This window comes from Pelodiscus sinensis, chromosome 2 (genome assembly GCF_049634645.1).
Source record: "Pelodiscus sinensis isolate JC-2024 chromosome 2, ASM4963464v1, whole genome shotgun sequence".
Taxonomy (NCBI): Eukaryota; Metazoa; Chordata; order Testudines; family Trionychidae; genus Pelodiscus; species Pelodiscus sinensis.
The window spans coordinates 108,826,527-108,843,586 of NC_134712.1; the positions used below are offsets into that span (position 1 = coordinate 108,826,527).

Genomic DNA, 17,060 nt, shown 5'->3' on the forward strand with positions numbered 1-17,060 from the left:
CCAATGTGGGACTAAAACCCACAAAGGCAGAATCACCAGGACAGGTCATTGCTTAGCAAAGCTGACAGCCACACACATGGCGAAGAGAGGAGACAGAACATTGCAAGTCTTCAGACAGATCCTATAAATGCTAGGAGCAGCGCCAGGGGAGAGTCAGCTGAACACACGCTGCTAGGGTTGTGAGTATGCATGCTTTGCCAACCAGATGGGTGGGCCAGAGAGAAATGCTTGGTGGGCTGGATCCAGCCCCCAGGTTGGATTTTGCCCACCTCCGCTTTAAAGGAAGACAAGCCCAGCTTACACCCAAACTCTCCCCACTTCAGTACCTTCATTGCCAATGGTCCGTCAATCTCTCCAATACGCAGCTCTCATGCTCCAGTCAGCCTTCCTCTGCTCCTTGTCCTGCTCCTCACTCCAAGCTATCTCTGAGCCAGCCTCAGAAAAAAGCATCAGCAGCAACCATTCCCTTCCACAGGAGACCTCTCCAGCCAGCCCCCTGCCACTCCCAACAGCCCCTGAGGAGATAGTGGCTGATTAGAGCTAGCTGAACTACCCAGAGCTGCCTTGTTGAATTTGTCATAGGGAGCTAAGCAAATGCCTGTCAAGTGTCCTGCTACCCAGAGGAATTCATAGCCTTGATTTGGATTCCTAAACATGAGTCTCAAAAGCCAGGCAAGCCAGTAGGCTGGGAGCTAAGGTCACTCTCCCAGTGCGGCAGCAGGGGGATTTGAAAACAGGTGGCCCACATCCCAGGTGAGCACCCAGCTATTGGATAGGGTAGTACACATGCCAGCCAGTCTGCCCCCAAAATTCTGGACCCTGCTGGCTGTGTCTCGTGCTGGTGAGGATGCCTATTGAATCAAGCCCTGCAGGCAAGACAGGCCAACACCTAGTTGGAGAATTCCACCAGGCCTTAGGCCTGCTGCAGTGCTCAGAAGCTTGGTATGGTCAGGACTTGGGCAGTTTTGTGTATGCCCACTGGTGCAAACTGAGCCAACTCAGGGACATGTTGTGCCTAGAGGGCAAGGCAGCAACTGAATCAGCTTTAAGAATCTCAGTGGCTTAAAACAATGGGTCAGTGTCTAAATACCTTTGTGAATTTTATCCTTGATAGTTTTAAGCCAGCTCTCTGGGGACACTAGTTCCCACCACAAATTACCCTGCACTGAATGGATATGGTGATCGAGCTACCTTCACACCTGTGTAGAGAAGATCATCAGTAATGAAGAGTGGGGAAACTTGTACTTCAGCACCTCAAGTTGTTCTCCCTTCACAGACTGGAAATTCCTTGCTCCGGTGCTGGCAAGCTGGCACCCTTTATAAAGGATACGGACACTTGGAGAAAAGGAAAGAGGAGCAGAAGCTCTCTGTTTGCAAGAGCCTGAAGGAGCACTTCTTTTTTCCTGGCTGTTGCTAAACTGTAATGAGCGTTTGGGGATGCTGTGGATGCTCTTGATTGCGCTTTGTCTGATTAAAAAAAAAAATCTGTTCTAATACTATCCACCAAACTTCTGTGCTTGTAAGATTGCCAGAAGGGGCAGACCACTACAGATGTTACTCCTGCAATGGGCATTCAAAGAAAAGCAAAACACATGAAATTCACATGCTGCATGGGATTTTTCTGTAGCGAAGACCAACGAATACTAGATGGAGGGCTGTGACAATTGCAGCTGCAGAGTGAACAGCCAGTCGTCTTCAGTTATCTTTGCTGGGCCTTTCCATAGATCCTCAGTTGATGTAAACTGGTGTAGCTCACTGCGGTCAGTAGCACCATGCCAAGTTACACCATCTGATTACATTCCTTTTTCCCTGACAGACCAAAAACTGTTGGGTATTACGTGCTTACAACTCCCTAGCAGGGCTGATAGCTAAAGTACATTTTTTTGGGCAATATCTGGCAAAGAATAGAACAGAAGGTGAATAAAATACACAGGACCAGGAAAGGTTTTTTTAAAATGATTTTTTTTAAAGAAACTGCATACATTAGCGACAAACAATAATTTAAATACCATGCAGTTTCAGTATGTACAAAATCTAGGACATAGAGATCCAGTTTTATTTTTCTTTTAGTTATTTACATTGTTTTCATACAGCCATAATCTGTTAAATTACAATACTGGAAGAGCACATGATTGACAGTCACCACATTCACTCCTATACAAAGACACACTATGTACATACACTTGGATATCAGCTGGAAGATGCACCTGATTCTGGAGTATGCAAGATACATGGAAAAGCAGTTAGTGTGCCCTTCACTGGGTGAGCAGTGGGAAAGATCATTTGCAACCATTTCTGTTGGCCAAGTTTTCACCCACAGATATTTGTACAAAAGTGGGTTTCTTTGTAAGAACATTGGGGAACAGTTGATCTGAGTGTCGTAACCTTATTTGCACGTGAACATGGATATCTGTGTGTGAATGCAAATATTTGCTGGTCATTTTGGAAGTGCTTTCCTCCTGTTTATAAAGTTTCAGCAGTCCAGTTGGCATGCAGAAGCAGTAACATGTTATTCAGGTGACCAATCACACCTGATGAAGAGAGAATAATCAATGATAAAGTGAAGTGCTGGCGTGTAACCCTGAGGTTGAAGCCTCTCAAAGGTTCACTGAACAACTACAAATAAATAGAGAAATAAAGAGAAGCCTATTACTACTATTCACTGCTTTTCCTGGTAGCGCGTCTGAAGCACCAGACGCACAAAGGCCCTGCCCCCAAAAGATTTATACCCTGAAACATACTCACATCTGAAATGGATAATGCTTTGTGCATTGTTTACTATGAGTAGTACACTCAGCTCCATTACACACTTTTTCTGGCACGGGGGATAGGGGAAATAGAGGTGTCAGCAATTTGTGTTACTTTCTCAAACTAAGCAACCCATTTGATAGAAGTTTGATGATTATTTTTACCACCATTCTTCGCTTTTTTTCTCTTTCAGTTTCCCTCTCATGTTTCCATAAGTACTTGAGCAGATGTGGCATTATACCTTGCAAACATTAACACCAGTGATTCGTTATTACCAGTATATTTTCTTTTCTCAGCATTGGCATTTTCCCTCTATCTAGCTCCCGCAATCAGTGATGGGTGCATGCAAATTTTGCTCTGACCAACCTATTTTTTGTTTCTTTAAACCAGCTGAAGTGATATGCGTGCTGCTATTATACATTTCTAATACAAATTAAACTTGTGGCTGGTGACTGAATGCTCAGTAGAAAACATTTCTGCTTTATTATGGGCTCTACCTGATCAAAGTTTTTTTAAAAGCGTATTCCTTGTTTCAGATGGAATACCAAGTCCAGTGCCATGTGGACACGGCTGTAGCAGACTTATCTGAGGGGAAAAGCATTCACACTTCTGCAGAAAATACACATTTATTTAAAAAAATAGTCTGTTCTCATTTTGCTCTTAAACTTCTACGCAAGTCAAAAGGAGTTATGTAAGCAAAGTGGGGCACCATGCTGTGTTTAGTCACCCAGTTACCTTTTGGGAAGATGTCACGCCAGTGACCATCTCCTACTAAACACCCAAACATCCTTAGGCAAACATGGAGAAGTAATGCCAGCTATGCAGCATGGGCTGTTTGCTGCTGCTAAGATGGGCATTTCACCTGGAGTCCTCACCAATGTGAGGTAGCTGCAGATCATGAGGAATAGGGCAGTTCCACTGAACACTGTTTCAGATTAGAGTGGACTAGCAGCAGTTTCTGTTAGAATATCAGGCAAATGGAATAGTACCTCAAGCGCCTTCCACATCTTGTCTCAGTGCAGACAGGGCAGAACAAATCTTGGGGGAGGAGGGACTTTCTGGGAGTTCTGTAGAAGCTGGATTTGGCCTTTATCTCCAGCCGCATGGTTGTTGGTAATACTGAGACCACTACCCAATGCCAGGACTCTCCTGTAAGCTAGAAAACCACTGAACAGGGGCAGTTCACTCAGGCTGCCAGACCTGCAGGGCCACTGGCGGGTTGCAGCAGGGCCCCGACACACCAGGGACAGGCTGTAGTGCTAGAGTGTCATCTACCATGTGGGCTCCTTCATTAGCAGCTGGGCTTTAACTGGGATGGCAAAAGCTGGATGCCGATCCCTTTATCTCAGCCTCTCATTCTTCCTGTTTAACAAGGAACCCAAACGCACCTTTTCCTTAATGCTCCCACCAGCTCCCACATTCTGAACACTGTGATTTCAGTCACTCCTGCTGCCTCAGCCCCATCCCCCGCACAGCTCAACCTCACCACAGCCAGGGCAAGTGGGTAGCTGTGGGAGGCCACGTTCTGAATCCTGGGGCTTGCAGCTGTTTGAAGCAGCCACGTCCCCGGGCCATTTCATAATGCGACATGCACGTTCATATGCCAAGACCTTTGTTTTCTCTGTGCCGGCCACGTGTCTGTGAATCTGGTATTTGGCACACTTGTGATTTCAGGGGAAAAACAACCACCCTGAAGCAATACGTGCGTGGTGAATACCTGCTCTGCTGTTCCTGCCCCATGCTGATAATGCTGAATGTTGGGTTCTCACTGCTGGTGAACTCTTGTCGGAGGAACTGCATTGTCCTTCCCCACTAACTTTAATCTGCAATGCCCTGTAATCAAGTCAGTCAGACCAGACACTGGCAGACCATACTTATACAAAAAGAAGGGTGGCCTCTAAGATAAATCTTCTTCTCCAGAGTATATTGGGATTATTTTTTTTGACAAGTCCAGGCAAGTATGTCCTGTGTATGTGATGGGCTTACAGGAAACACTTTTATTTTCAGGCTATTGCAACACCACTAAGTGCTAGATAATAACTGCAGAGACCTAGTCCCTCAAATAGAAATGAAGCCAGAGGGCAACGGTCCGTATTTTGGCTCCTGTGGAAATGGCTGAGGAGCTCTTTGCTTTCTTATTAATGCCCTCCGTCCTCTAACAGACATTCAGTCTTCCCCAAATGCCCACTCACGAGTCACCCTGGTAACCTCATCCTGGCAGGCACTGACCAGCCTCAGTTTTTAATGAAGCCAATAGGTATCCTGCTTATGTCATTGACATGGGCTTTATACAGATGCACTTCACTGAGTTACACAGTGTTGCTGTTGATTTACGCCAGTGCAAGTGGACTAAGAAAAAGGTCCAAGAGGAGCGGAGTGTGCTCTGCATATCACTGGGCACATACTATACACCTGTTCAAACAATCTCCCAATGATTCCAGTTACTAGTTTGAAATCCATGGTGGGCATGGGCACTGTTTGACTCAGGTACTCCAGGGAAGTAAAAATGGGAGGGAGGAAATGCGAGTGGTTGCGTACGTACAAACTCTTGCAAAGGATACTGCTGTGCCAGAAAACACAGGCCTCCCTGCACAGACTTTCAAAAGCCAAACAACAGGCATAATAAAAAAAACCACGTGTGATACTATTCCACAGGCATGGTCTAAGACACTGCAACGTACAGAAATGTCCCTTCAGCATCTTGGACCATTTTTGTAGAAGGCAGTAGTATATTTTCTCAATAAGGGATGGAATCACAGGCATTTGTTCACAGCTTGTCAGGTTTATCCAGCATCCGGGCTGCGATGGGTTGAACCCTCTGGCTCTGACCCAGCAAAGCCCTTCAGCATCTGCTTGATGTTAATTAAGCATCCGATTTATTTTGTTGCTTTCGAAGTGTCTACTCCCCTGTTTAATTCAAGTTAAACACAGGCAGAAGTGCTTTGCGGGGTCATGGCGAGAGTGATCACCCCTTGCCATACTGAGCTGTAAGTGGCCATTTTACCAGTTAAAAGCACGCCTCTATAAAGCGCCTCTGGGCTTTTGCCAATTGCCTTGGTTCTAAACATTGGAGACAATTCTGAGCCAGCCATCACAGCGCATCAGTATATTTTTGTGACACCAGGCCCCACTCGAAGAAAAGATCATTCTCAATAGGACTGAAGAACAGGCCCTTACACGCCCACTCATGCATACAGAATAATACATATCTCATGGCTACCTCATTGGAATCCAGACCTTGGACCTGAGTCGCTGGTGCCTTATACTTGTGTGAACTGGATGGCAAACACAGCTATTCTGATTTGATTGTGCTCTACACACCCTTGATGAGCACCAGGCACAGGTAGGAATGACTACACAAAGTGCCTTTTGTTTGTCCCAATATTGTTGTGACAATGTTTGTGGAGTCCTACTTCGGTGTGGAAAATGAAGTTGATTGAGCAAAACCAGCCTTCAGGAAGGAATGCTGTCCTTGTGAACCAGAATGATGATGATCAACCAGTTACAAATTCCTCCATGGAAAGTAAATTTCTTTGTATTCCAAAAGTGGGCAGGTCCTTAGAGCAGTCCTCCTCTCTCCTCCCCCTTCTGAGGTGCTCACAGATGGAAAGACGTGTTTGGACTAAGCGTGCTTTAACACGCCTGCAGGCCTCTTGGGACACTTCACCCAGCACAGTCATTCCCAGACCACTGCCAAGTGCCTCAGCTTTCTCTGGAGTCAGGTGACAGATGCCTGCAAGGATGCCGGCTGAGTAAAGACAGAACGGATGCATTTCCAGCTGGGCTTGGACAAATATGGTGAATCCACATGCCAGGAAGTCATAAGCATAGATGCCAGCTCTTGGTATGGTTCCCACCAGGGGTATTATTGAAGCTTGTGCCAGAAGATCTGATGATGTAGCAGTACCCATCACACGTAAGTACAATTTCTATCTTGCTTCCCCCCTTATTTTCATTTGTTTATTTAATTTATTTATTTTAAAAAGGCAGTTCAGATGATTTACATTGTACGTAACAGGAAGTGAATAATGCCAGCACTTACGGTTCTTTTTAGGTTTTAAAGACGGCATAATAGTCAAGTAGGACTGAACTGCTACGGTCTATGAAACCTAAAAGAAAGAGGATAAATGAAAAATTCAGCACTTTGCAACAAACTTGTTCTCACAAACATATTATATGCCATCAACAGGTGGCATTATTTAATGGTTTAGGGCAAGAGCATTGGACACCAGGATTAGTGGGCTCTGTTTTCAGCTCAGCTACCGACTCACTGTATGACCTTGGAAAAGTGATTTAATCTTCCCAGTTCCTCAATTTATCCATCTGAAAAAAATGGGTGTAGCAACATTAATACTTACCAAACTCACCAAATTGTTATGATTCTTTAAGGGGTCTAATCCAGTGTTTCTCAACCAGTGGGACGAGTACCCTTGGGGGTACTCAAGAGAAGTCTGGGGGTATGTGAAAACTGAAATTTGGAAAAAACTGAATGCTTGTTTTAAGTTTTACAGCGTTTTGTTATTTTTGTACTTTTTACACCCAACAATTTCATCGCCCGCCTGGCTACGATTAAGTTGTTTAAACAAACGTGTTGCAATGGTAGAAAAAAATTGTGTGTGTCTGAAAAGTGTAGGTACTGGGGGTACTTATAATTTTTTTTTTAAAAGGGGTACTTCATAAAAAAAAAGTTGAGAAACACCCTCTGATCCAAGGTCTACTGAAGTCAATGAAAGTTTCTGGATCAGATCTTTAGAACCTCTCTACACACCAATTATTCCAGAAAAAGAGTGCTGATGTGGTTATTTAAAAAAGCTATTCAGCTTTAAATTCACAGCTTATCTTACTCAGAATAACTTTCATGTGCAGGGAAGCCCTCAGATCTGCATATATGTAAAGTCTATTATTTGAAAAGTAGTATTATTCATTAATGTTTAAGTTTAAAGACGCATTTGAAGTTAAATTTGCAGCTTCTCTGCAGGGACTGTTTTGCAATGTGTTCAGTGGCTTTTGTTTCCAATCATACATGTTTGTTTGTAAAGTGTTGGTCTTTGATTCTATCATCAATTCCCTCTAGAAAAGCAACATTCACATTCTTTACATGTATATATGTCATTATCTTAATGACAATATAGATCATTACTCTGCTAAATGATTTTATAATGGTGACGTCTCTGAGTTTAAAAGAATTACTCTCTTTTATTTGTGTTTCATTTATGTAGATTTTTTTGGTTAGACAAACAGATCCAACCAATCCTGTTGAACTTTAGACAAACCTTTCTCCAAGTTCAATTATGATGGGCTTAGCTTTCAGTAAATCCAAGCCTAGATTTGAATAAATCAGAACTAGTTTCAGGATTCAAACGGAAATCAGACAAAATGTGAGTGATTTCAGATGAATGGTCTCCTCAAGATTTGGAAATAAAACAAAATTCTGGGTGCAATCCCACATGAGCCAAACTGAAAGAAGGCTTACACAGACACTAGAATTGCTAAGATTCACAGAGAAGTTTGCACGACAAGTGCACTGCAGCTGTGCCACTGTGGTTCTGTAGTGCCAACACTTACTACAGCGATGGAAGGAGTTTTTCCACTCGTGTAATAAATCCATCCCCTCAAAAAGCAGTAGCTGGATAGTAGAATCCTTCTGCTAATCTAGCTGCAGCTACACTGGGGGTTAGAAGTTTTTCACGACTCAAAGCGAAAGAGCCACGTTTTTCTAGACGTAATGCTTGATCTCATTAGTTTTGCTCAGTGGAAGCCGAGGGCACTTAGCACCTGTTAAAACCTTAACCAGTTATAGGCATCACACAACTGGAGGCTGAATTTAGCAGGACAAACTCAACCCTAATGAAAACATGAGGTAAAAATATTAGGATTATGGATTGTTATGTACACACACTGAACTGGAATGGGTCTACGACCTCATGATTCAAAGACAGCTTCTTGTCTCTTCCAAACAAACACACAGGGCATTCTTATTTGTTACTCTTTGGCTCCTTTTTCCACACCTTTAAAAATCAATTAATGTGATGCTAGCTGGCGCATCACGTCTGCAAATGAATGCGTGTATAAAATACACAAATATATAAATATATATATAATAAAATATATATAAATAAAAGCGCTACATGATGCAGAATTAATTCAGCCTTAAGCAGTGTTCCCTCTAATTTTTTTTGTCCATGTGTGGCATGACTTTTGCTAGGTGCACCAATATGGGGGTGATGTATCACATAACAAAAATAATTCCACACACAGACAGTGCATGGCAGGGGTGGTGTTACTGGAAAAAAAATCAATGAAAAATAAATGTAAGTGAATCTAGCATAACACTTTAATAACCAGGTAGTTTTCAGAGGTGCTGAGTACCCGCAGCTCTCACTAACTTTCACTGGACTTCCAGGGCATGAACAGCTCTGACAATGACAGAAGAGAAGCAGCAGGCACAGTGGTAAGGCAAGCGTCTCAATCCACCGATGTGCCTCCATGCTGAATTGTTATGTATGAGAGTGTCAGTTCAGTCTCTTGGCTCATTCGGTCCACACTTTTCTGCCCACTCTGCCTATTCATATATAAATTGGTGCCAGTTATAATGCTGAGCTTGATATTTCTTCCTAAATTGCCAATGGAAAGAACTGAAACACGGGGATTAATAACAGAATGACCTGAGCACTCCATACGATTTGTGTTCACATTGCAGTACATTAGCACCCTACCATGCCTGAACTCCGCAACAGGAAATGTTGTTAGAACCTTTCTGCTTTCCGTTCCTTCCAGACACCAACACCATTTATTTTAGATACTAGAATAAGTGAAATGCAAAATGACCAGCCTGCTAAATGAGCAAAATAAGAAAAGGGATTCAAAGTTGTTAGAGAGACGACACACATCTGCACACAAGCCTATAATCTTGACAGGAGGGGTGGGCTGATTGTGAATGCCATTTGAGTATGGCTATGTAGTTAGCGTGTCCATGTTTGGAAAAGAGGCTCCCTATACGATATGGAAATCAGTGCTATTCATTGTCAGTCTTGAAACAAGCAATCAGAAAAGTCTCAACCAACCTTGTTAGATGCCTGCTTAATTCATGAACCTCCATTTCAGTGCTTTTAAATTCATTCAGCTCTTTTCGAATGGCTGCCTGCAAATAACAAAGAAACCAGTAAGTATGCAAATAAACAAAAAGATCAAAACAAGCTTTGGAAGAGGCAGCAGGAACATTCCAGTCAAACAGAAGTGCTGCAGCAGCGCATACAAGAAGTAAGAGATGCCAGCACCTTAAATTGCACCCACAGCAAATTGGAAGCTCACACTGGCCTGTTGCTCCAAAGGTAGATGGCTGGATTCTGTACCAGCAGACAATTCAGAGTGATCTCCAAGGGTGGTCCCTATGTAGAGGACATAGCAAGTTCCAATGTGGAAGTGCTAAAGAAGGCATGAATAACTGCTGCAAAAGGAAACGTTTTCAAAAGGTCCTAAGTCCCACTGACTTTCAGGGAGACATGTTGATCCTGGAGCCAAACACAGTTTCTAGTCTGGACTGCTTCATTATATATTTAAAACGATTCCTTGTGAAAAAGAGCCCTTAGCAAGAGATGGCACAAGCCGAGGGACAGAAATAGCACCACACCCTAAAATAGCTAGAGGAACTGGATGGCATTGCACCCAAATCTCAATCCCACAACTTCCATGGGTCAGGGTTGGGCCCAGAATGAAGAGTATGTCTGGCCTCCCAGCAGGCTCACGGTGGATGTTCTAGCCCAAGAGCTAAAATCTTTTAACTTTGACTTTCTTATTTCTGTTTTTGGTTGGTTTTATTAGTTTATGCCTCTACCTTGCTGCCAGATTATGAAACCTTTTATTTGTGAGAGTAGTCCCACCCGTATGTGCTACTCATAGAAGCAGGGGTTATGTCTATGGAAATCTGCACTAGTTTAATCCCCTAATACAGATAAATTATACCACTGCAAAAGGGGAGATGTGCCAGTGTGATTTATCCTAATGCAAACTGCCTTCATCTAGACCTGTAGTTCTCAAACTTTGCAGACTGTGGCCCACCCTGCTCAACACAGACCTTTCTGTGAGCCACAAGCCACCTACCCATGATGACAAAATGGGTGTAAGAGAGGGTGGGGATGGCTGGGAGGTATGATGCAGGAGCAGGGCTGGGGCGGAGGGTCTGGGTGGGAGGTATGGTGCAGAAGCAGGCTGAGGGTGTGGAGGGTCTGGCCAGAAAGTTGTGTGCAGGAGCGGGCTGGGGGGAGGGGAGTCTGAGTATGGAGGTGGGGTGCAGTGGGTGTGCGAGGTCTGGTCAGGGGCAAGGGTGCAGGAGCAGGGTGGGCATGCATGATCTTGATATGAGGGGTGTGTCAGGAGAATGGGGGTGCAGGGTATGGGCATGAGGGGGATGGAGGGCACTTATCTGGCTCTGCTTAACTGGAAGCATTTCCTGCTACTCCCATTTGCTGGAATTATGGCCAATAAAAGCAGTCGGGGGAGGCTGGGAATGATGGGAAGGGCAGTTTCCTGCACTGTCTTTCCCACTGCTGTGGGGAGAGGGAAGGGGAGTGGCAGCACACAGAGCCACTTGCTTCCTCCACAAGCTGGAGCCGGCCTGCTAAACTTGCCCCTCTCCTTCCACAGCAGGAAGCCGGTGCTGGTGCTCCAACTTCGTGGGAAGGGCCATGGGACTGGAGCCAAGATCCCCACTGTGTGTATGTGGGCTGTGCCCCAAGATGGCTGTGGACCACTAGTGGTCCATGGGCCACACAATGAAAACCACTGATCTAGACCTGAGCTGACACTAGGCATAAGCAGGCTAATACCACGTCTACTCTGGCATCTTCATTGTTAAAACTTTTGTCGCTCAGGGGTGTGAAAAAACCGCTGGTCCAAACAACAAAAGTTTTAACAATGAAGAGCACCAGTGTGGGCAGAGTTTTGTCAATGGGAGCTGCACTGTCAGCAACAAAGCTACCACCCCTTGCTGGAGGAGGTTTTATTTGGTCACCAGGAGAGCTCTCTCCCAGCCTCAAAGAGAAGCTTATACAGTGCATCTTACAATGGCATAGCTGCAGCAGTACAGCTGTGCCATTGTCAGGTGCACAGAGTAGACATAGCCTAACAGTTGCCTAGAGAGCTGAGCAGTTTAAAGGGCCTCCTATTACATTTTAGCAAGTGTTGGGGGGCCCAAAATATTCCTGCCAAGGGACCCCAATGGGCTAGCACTGCCTGTGATCTAGATAGTTGTAAGTGCCACTCTTTGCATGGGCTACAGAACTGCATCCTTTGTGCTCTTCAAATACAGCACTGTTGTTTTATTTACATTAGAAATGACTGTCCGCTTGTGCTTCATCTCTGGCTGAAAAGAATGACTGTTTATGCAGCAGCTCAAGGGCCTGCCTTCAGCAGACTGATGTGCTGTGTAAATGACAGGAAGGGCCCACACAGGCGGCTGATTCCTACAAGATCTGAAATCTATTACTCCATGGATTCCTGATCTAAGGGTGGGATTTCAATGTGCCCTTCTTATTCCTTACATTCTTACATGTGGTAAAGATGACATTAGACTGAACACAATTCCATATACCCAGCACGCAGAAAGCAGGAGTCACTTGGAAACCCCATTCAAAAAATGTATTTTTGCAATAAATCTTCATCCTGGCCCATTATTGAATAGTAGGGGAATAATCTTCAATAGGGGAGTTTTGGTTTTGCCAGGTATTCTCAGAGCTGGCTCCAATTTGTTTTTCTATTTTTTGTTTAAATGATGCAAATGGTGATGTGGAAGAGCAGGAACTGTAGATGCTGGCAATCAGGATACTAGCCATAGGGCCTAATCTCAAAAGGGGAAAACAGATTTGGGCATATGGGTTTTTTTTTTGCTCCCTTATATCTGCAGAAGGAATGTCATGCCTTGTTTCTTCTATTTTGCTGGAGGTCTAGTTCAGAGGCCACAAGAATTCAGTGATACAGGCTGGCCTTCTATATACATCATAAATAAGGCGCCATTTTTTCATGGTTGTTTTCCTTTTCTTTACTTTCTTTTTAATATTGGTCCTTAGCACTTTTCTGCACCTTTTCTGTCACAGATCTACACATCCTCTCTCAGGCCCAAAGTCTTGTTACTCTCAATAAAAAATTTAAATCGCTCTTCCTCACATTGGGGATGCTATCAGCTTGTCTCTACTTGAGATAGATATTACACTCTACAGGACAGGACAAAGAAACAAGTGGAAGCAGCCTGAACTGTGAGTACAGCCCACCTTCCTTTTGCAACCTCAGAAGGATTCATACAATGTCAGGACATTAAGCCCTTTGCTGATTGTTCCCGCCATAGACTCAGTCTGGCGCTAGAATACAGGAAGAACTGATGTGCCAAACTTCACTAACACTCAAAAGAAGGTGCACTTGATACAGAGAGATACAGAGAACTGTTTTCCTCAATATCTATATGTGGTACATCAATAATTAGGTGGTTAAAAAGCCTCTGGGGAGCCAGAGAGAACATAACAGAAGAATGGCCTTGCTGGGTCAGACCAATGGTCCATCCTGCCCTGTATCCTGTCTTTGATAGTGGCCAATGCCAGAAGCTTCAAAGGGAATGAACAGAACAGGGCAATCATCAAGTGATCCAAAATCATGTTCTCTCCCTGTCTTAAGATAAAGATACTGGGTAAAAATTTCAAAAACAAATGAGTCCCAATGGCTTTCTGTAGGACAGATGCTTTTGACAATTGTATCCATTGACATTTTGCAAGGATTAGTTATGTGACTACAATTTGAGTGCCACTGCAGCACTGGTTCATTAGTTCGGTCTCCTGGAACCATGTGTAACCTTGCTTATAAGGAACTCCCCATCCATAAACCATCAGAATTGCTCAGCACAACCAACACACACACTGCACACAATTATAGGGGCAGTCAGCAAGGTCTTTCCTTCAGTCCCCTCTAATGCTGATTTTATACCAGTGTAACTCCTCCAACTTCACTGCAATTCATCCTGGTTTACTGGAATTGGTAAATGAGGCTCAACATTTACAAGAAAACAAAATCAATTAACATTAGCAAAACAGGAACAGAAAATTCACCAGCTTGGGGTCCACCACAGCTCTGCAAGCCTGAATGGTCAGTTCCCTCTCAAAGCTTTTCACTCTCTACCTTCCAGCCAGCCACTCTTAGGCCTTGTCTCAGAGCTGGCATTACCATGAGGTGAACTGAGGCGGTAGCCTCAGGTGCCAGACTGTAGGGGGCGCCACTAGGACCCAGAGAATTGAGATCTTTCAAAGTTTTGGCCCAAGTGAGGGGACACGGGGGCATCATTTGAGCTCCCGCCTCAGGTGCCAAAATGTTGTGGGCCAGTCCTGCCTTGTCTTACATACAAAAGTTGTTCTATTTTAACTTAACTATACAGCTGTAGATAAACCTGTGCAGTCCCTCTGATACTGATGAGGTTACATGCCAGTATAAAAGTAGTTACCCCAGTATAGTTTATTCCTCGGTAGGAAGGGTCTAAGTCACACAGATACAAAATATTTTCTATAGGTATATTTGCATCCACAGTAGGGCATGCTCTGGCGTAACTATATTAATTAAATCCTATTCCTAACCAGCATAGTTATGCAGGTACAAAATCGATGGGTAAACCAGGCATTATAATCTCTCTCCTACACAGCTTTGGAGGGAGACTGAACTGAGGTTAGGCCCTTGCTCACTGTGCTGTGTTACACCAGTGTTAAAGAACCTTGTGATCAATACACAGATTTTTCTGCTACTTCACCCTAAGGTTGCCAGGCTTACTTTGTCGGCGGCGGAGAGTCGCGTCCAGGGTTTGTCCGCCCTCCTGTCGTAGTCCTGAGCATCCGCCACTTCCACGTAGTCACTGAAGCGGATGAGGATCTTTTTCTCACGCAGCTCTTCCACTGTGGGCCTTTGGCTCAGCTGCAGGTACAGGGAGAAAAAGGGCACTGGCACTTAATTCCTCCCTGCCCCATAGTGCTAGCCGCTGAATTAGTTCTCGTAATCATAGTAGGCCCCAAAGGGAACATGGCCAGCTTCCCTGGTTTTAATTAACTTCTGCATATTGATTGGCTGGAAGACAAGCCATTATTTTGCCTTCTGAATACTACATATGAGGGTGCAAAAAGGCCTGAGAGTTGGAGTAGATGGTTGCAGGAAGATCCCTCAGAGGCAAGAGCTGGGACAGCAATTTATGCACCATCCCTCCTCCCAGTGGAGTAAGGGAAATAGGTTAGGGAGGGAGTATGGCTAGAACACCCCTATGCTTCACTGATCCCACCCTGGCTGCTGTTGATACCCTGCAGAAGTCAGGCTAATACCAGAGACTGGCCCAGTGTACAACAGCCACTGGAAGATCAGAAGAGCGCTAAGGTCATTAGCCACCTTCAGGCATCTCCTAGGGAGACATGACATACTGATATTATTGGGACTATTGCAATATCACGAACTTTGCCTTATGTAAGCAACTACTGTCCTCCTCCCCCCTCAAAAAATTGTCCCAATATTTGACACTTGCTAGTTGCTCACCTTAGCACGTCCCCAGCCCCCATGCCCATAAGAAGTATGTTCTTGTATTGCACTGGAGGCTGCAGGCAAAGCAAGCCTATCCATTTCTGAATGATGATATAAAGGTGACAAAGCACCATTACTTACCATTGTTATACCTCCTGAAAAGGAAGGCAGGATGCCTTTTGCTCATTTAGCTTGTTATGCTTTAGTTTGATTTTATGTCACAGTATATTCGATTTTTTAACAGATTATATTGAGTACAAGCAAAAAATGTTCAGGCATGAATTGTATCATGTCAAGAAACCATCTTCCTCGTTCCAAAGCAATTTTTCTGAGTTCTGCAGAAATGTAGGCCAACCATGCTTAAAAACACAAATCAGAAATAATATGCCCGTAGTCAACATATACTGTTGTCAGCTCTGCACATGTATCCAAGGGCAGAATTTGGCTGTAAGGGATTTATTCTTCTTGACTGCACAAACTTCCTATTAATGTCAATTGGAATTATATGTACTTTTCTAAAGTGTGTGTATATCTATCTATCTTTCTGTCTATAGATAGAGAATACAGATAATAGATGCAAACAGTTACGTTAATCCAGCATTATGGCTGGACATATAAAACACTGCAAGAATTAAAGTTCCAATATCAATTTTAACTTGGCCCTGCTGTCCACACAATAAGCTTTATGGCACAAAATACATTATACATACATCAGTTATGATATATAATTCTGCACAAACAACAAGAAAATCAGAAATGGTAAATACTGCATATGTGCAACATAGCTGAGCTAATTGTCCTGGGATCATCTTAGCTTTTGCACTTCTTAATTTTGATTAAAAGTTTCAAATAAGACAATGGGCAAATTTTCCAAAAATGTCTAAGTGACTTAGGAGCCTAAATTCCATATTTAAAATGGACTTAGATCCAGATCCTCAAAGGTATTTAGGTGGTCAATCAATACGAGTGAGGGGATGAGGATCTGGGCCATACATAACTCCCAGCCTTAGCCCAAGTCTATACTGGCAAGTTGCTGTGCAGTAAAACAGCCCCCAGTGCTGTAACTTTTGTGACGTCCACAATGGCAAGGCACTTAGTGCGCACTAGATCTGCAGTTAGCGCGCTCTAGGTAAGCCACCTTTGTGAGAAGCATAGAGATTGCTGCGCTCTGAATACGGCACTGAGGTGCCAGTGTAGATACTGTGGTATAGTACTGTGTCCTGACTGGCCTCCAGTGCCCTTCTCACAGTGCCTGTTCTTGCCTCTCAGGTCATCTGTTCGAACTTTACTGCTCTACTCTCAGGTGACCTACCCTTAGACCCGCCCTTTGTGTTCTTTTTGAAATTTGAAAGTCCCCTTCCTGTTTGCTTGGCAACGCATGGTATGTTCTCAGCACATCTCTCCAGTTGGCCACACCTTCTCAATGCACAAGGAGATCACCTGCCTGAAGCTATGCTGGGGTGCTGGATCTCATGTGTTTTGAAAGTGAAGGCTGCCCAGTCGCAGCTGCGCTCCAGCCGTAGGAATTATGATACCTACAGGTACATGTCTAGATGCATGACCCAAAGGGGCCATGACCAGGATGTACTGCAGTGAAGATGCTGAGAAACCCCTACCACAAGATGTGGGAAGCAAACTACCACTGCGATTCTGAGTCCACAACCTGCAGTTGGCAGTGCTAGGTATGTGGACAGTGCAAGTATTTGAAAGGAATTGGGGTAGTGCTGTGTCTAGTGTCAACAATGGAACTTCTGTAATACGTTGCAGTTTTGGCCTTGATA

At 44.1% G+C, this 17,060-nt stretch overlaps 1 protein-coding gene across 16 annotated transcripts in view; it reads right to left on the bottom strand.

The window, feature by feature from the left end:
- Positions 1 to 1,937: 1,937 nt before the first annotated feature.
- PHACTR1 (phosphatase and actin regulator 1) overlaps positions 1,938 to 17,060 on the bottom strand; it is a 458,960-nt gene continuing 443,837 nt past the window's right edge. For 13 of the 16 annotated variants that reach the window (XM_014581425.3, XM_006138762.4, XM_014581428.3 and 10 more), the window contains 3 exons: positions 14,548 to 14,688; positions 9,813 to 9,889; positions 1,938 to 6,857 (listed from right to left, as the gene is read on the bottom strand). In XM_014581425.3, coding sequence (XP_014436911.1) covers positions 6,842 to 6,857; positions 9,813 to 9,889; positions 14,548 to 14,688 — 234 coding nt within the window. In that variant the 3' untranslated portion in view covers positions 1,938 to 6,841. The remainder of the gene's footprint in view (positions 6,858 to 9,812; positions 9,890 to 14,547; positions 14,689 to 17,060) is intronic. The other 3 variants (XM_075921243.1, XM_014581424.3, XR_012901644.1) reach the window with 2 other exon arrangements.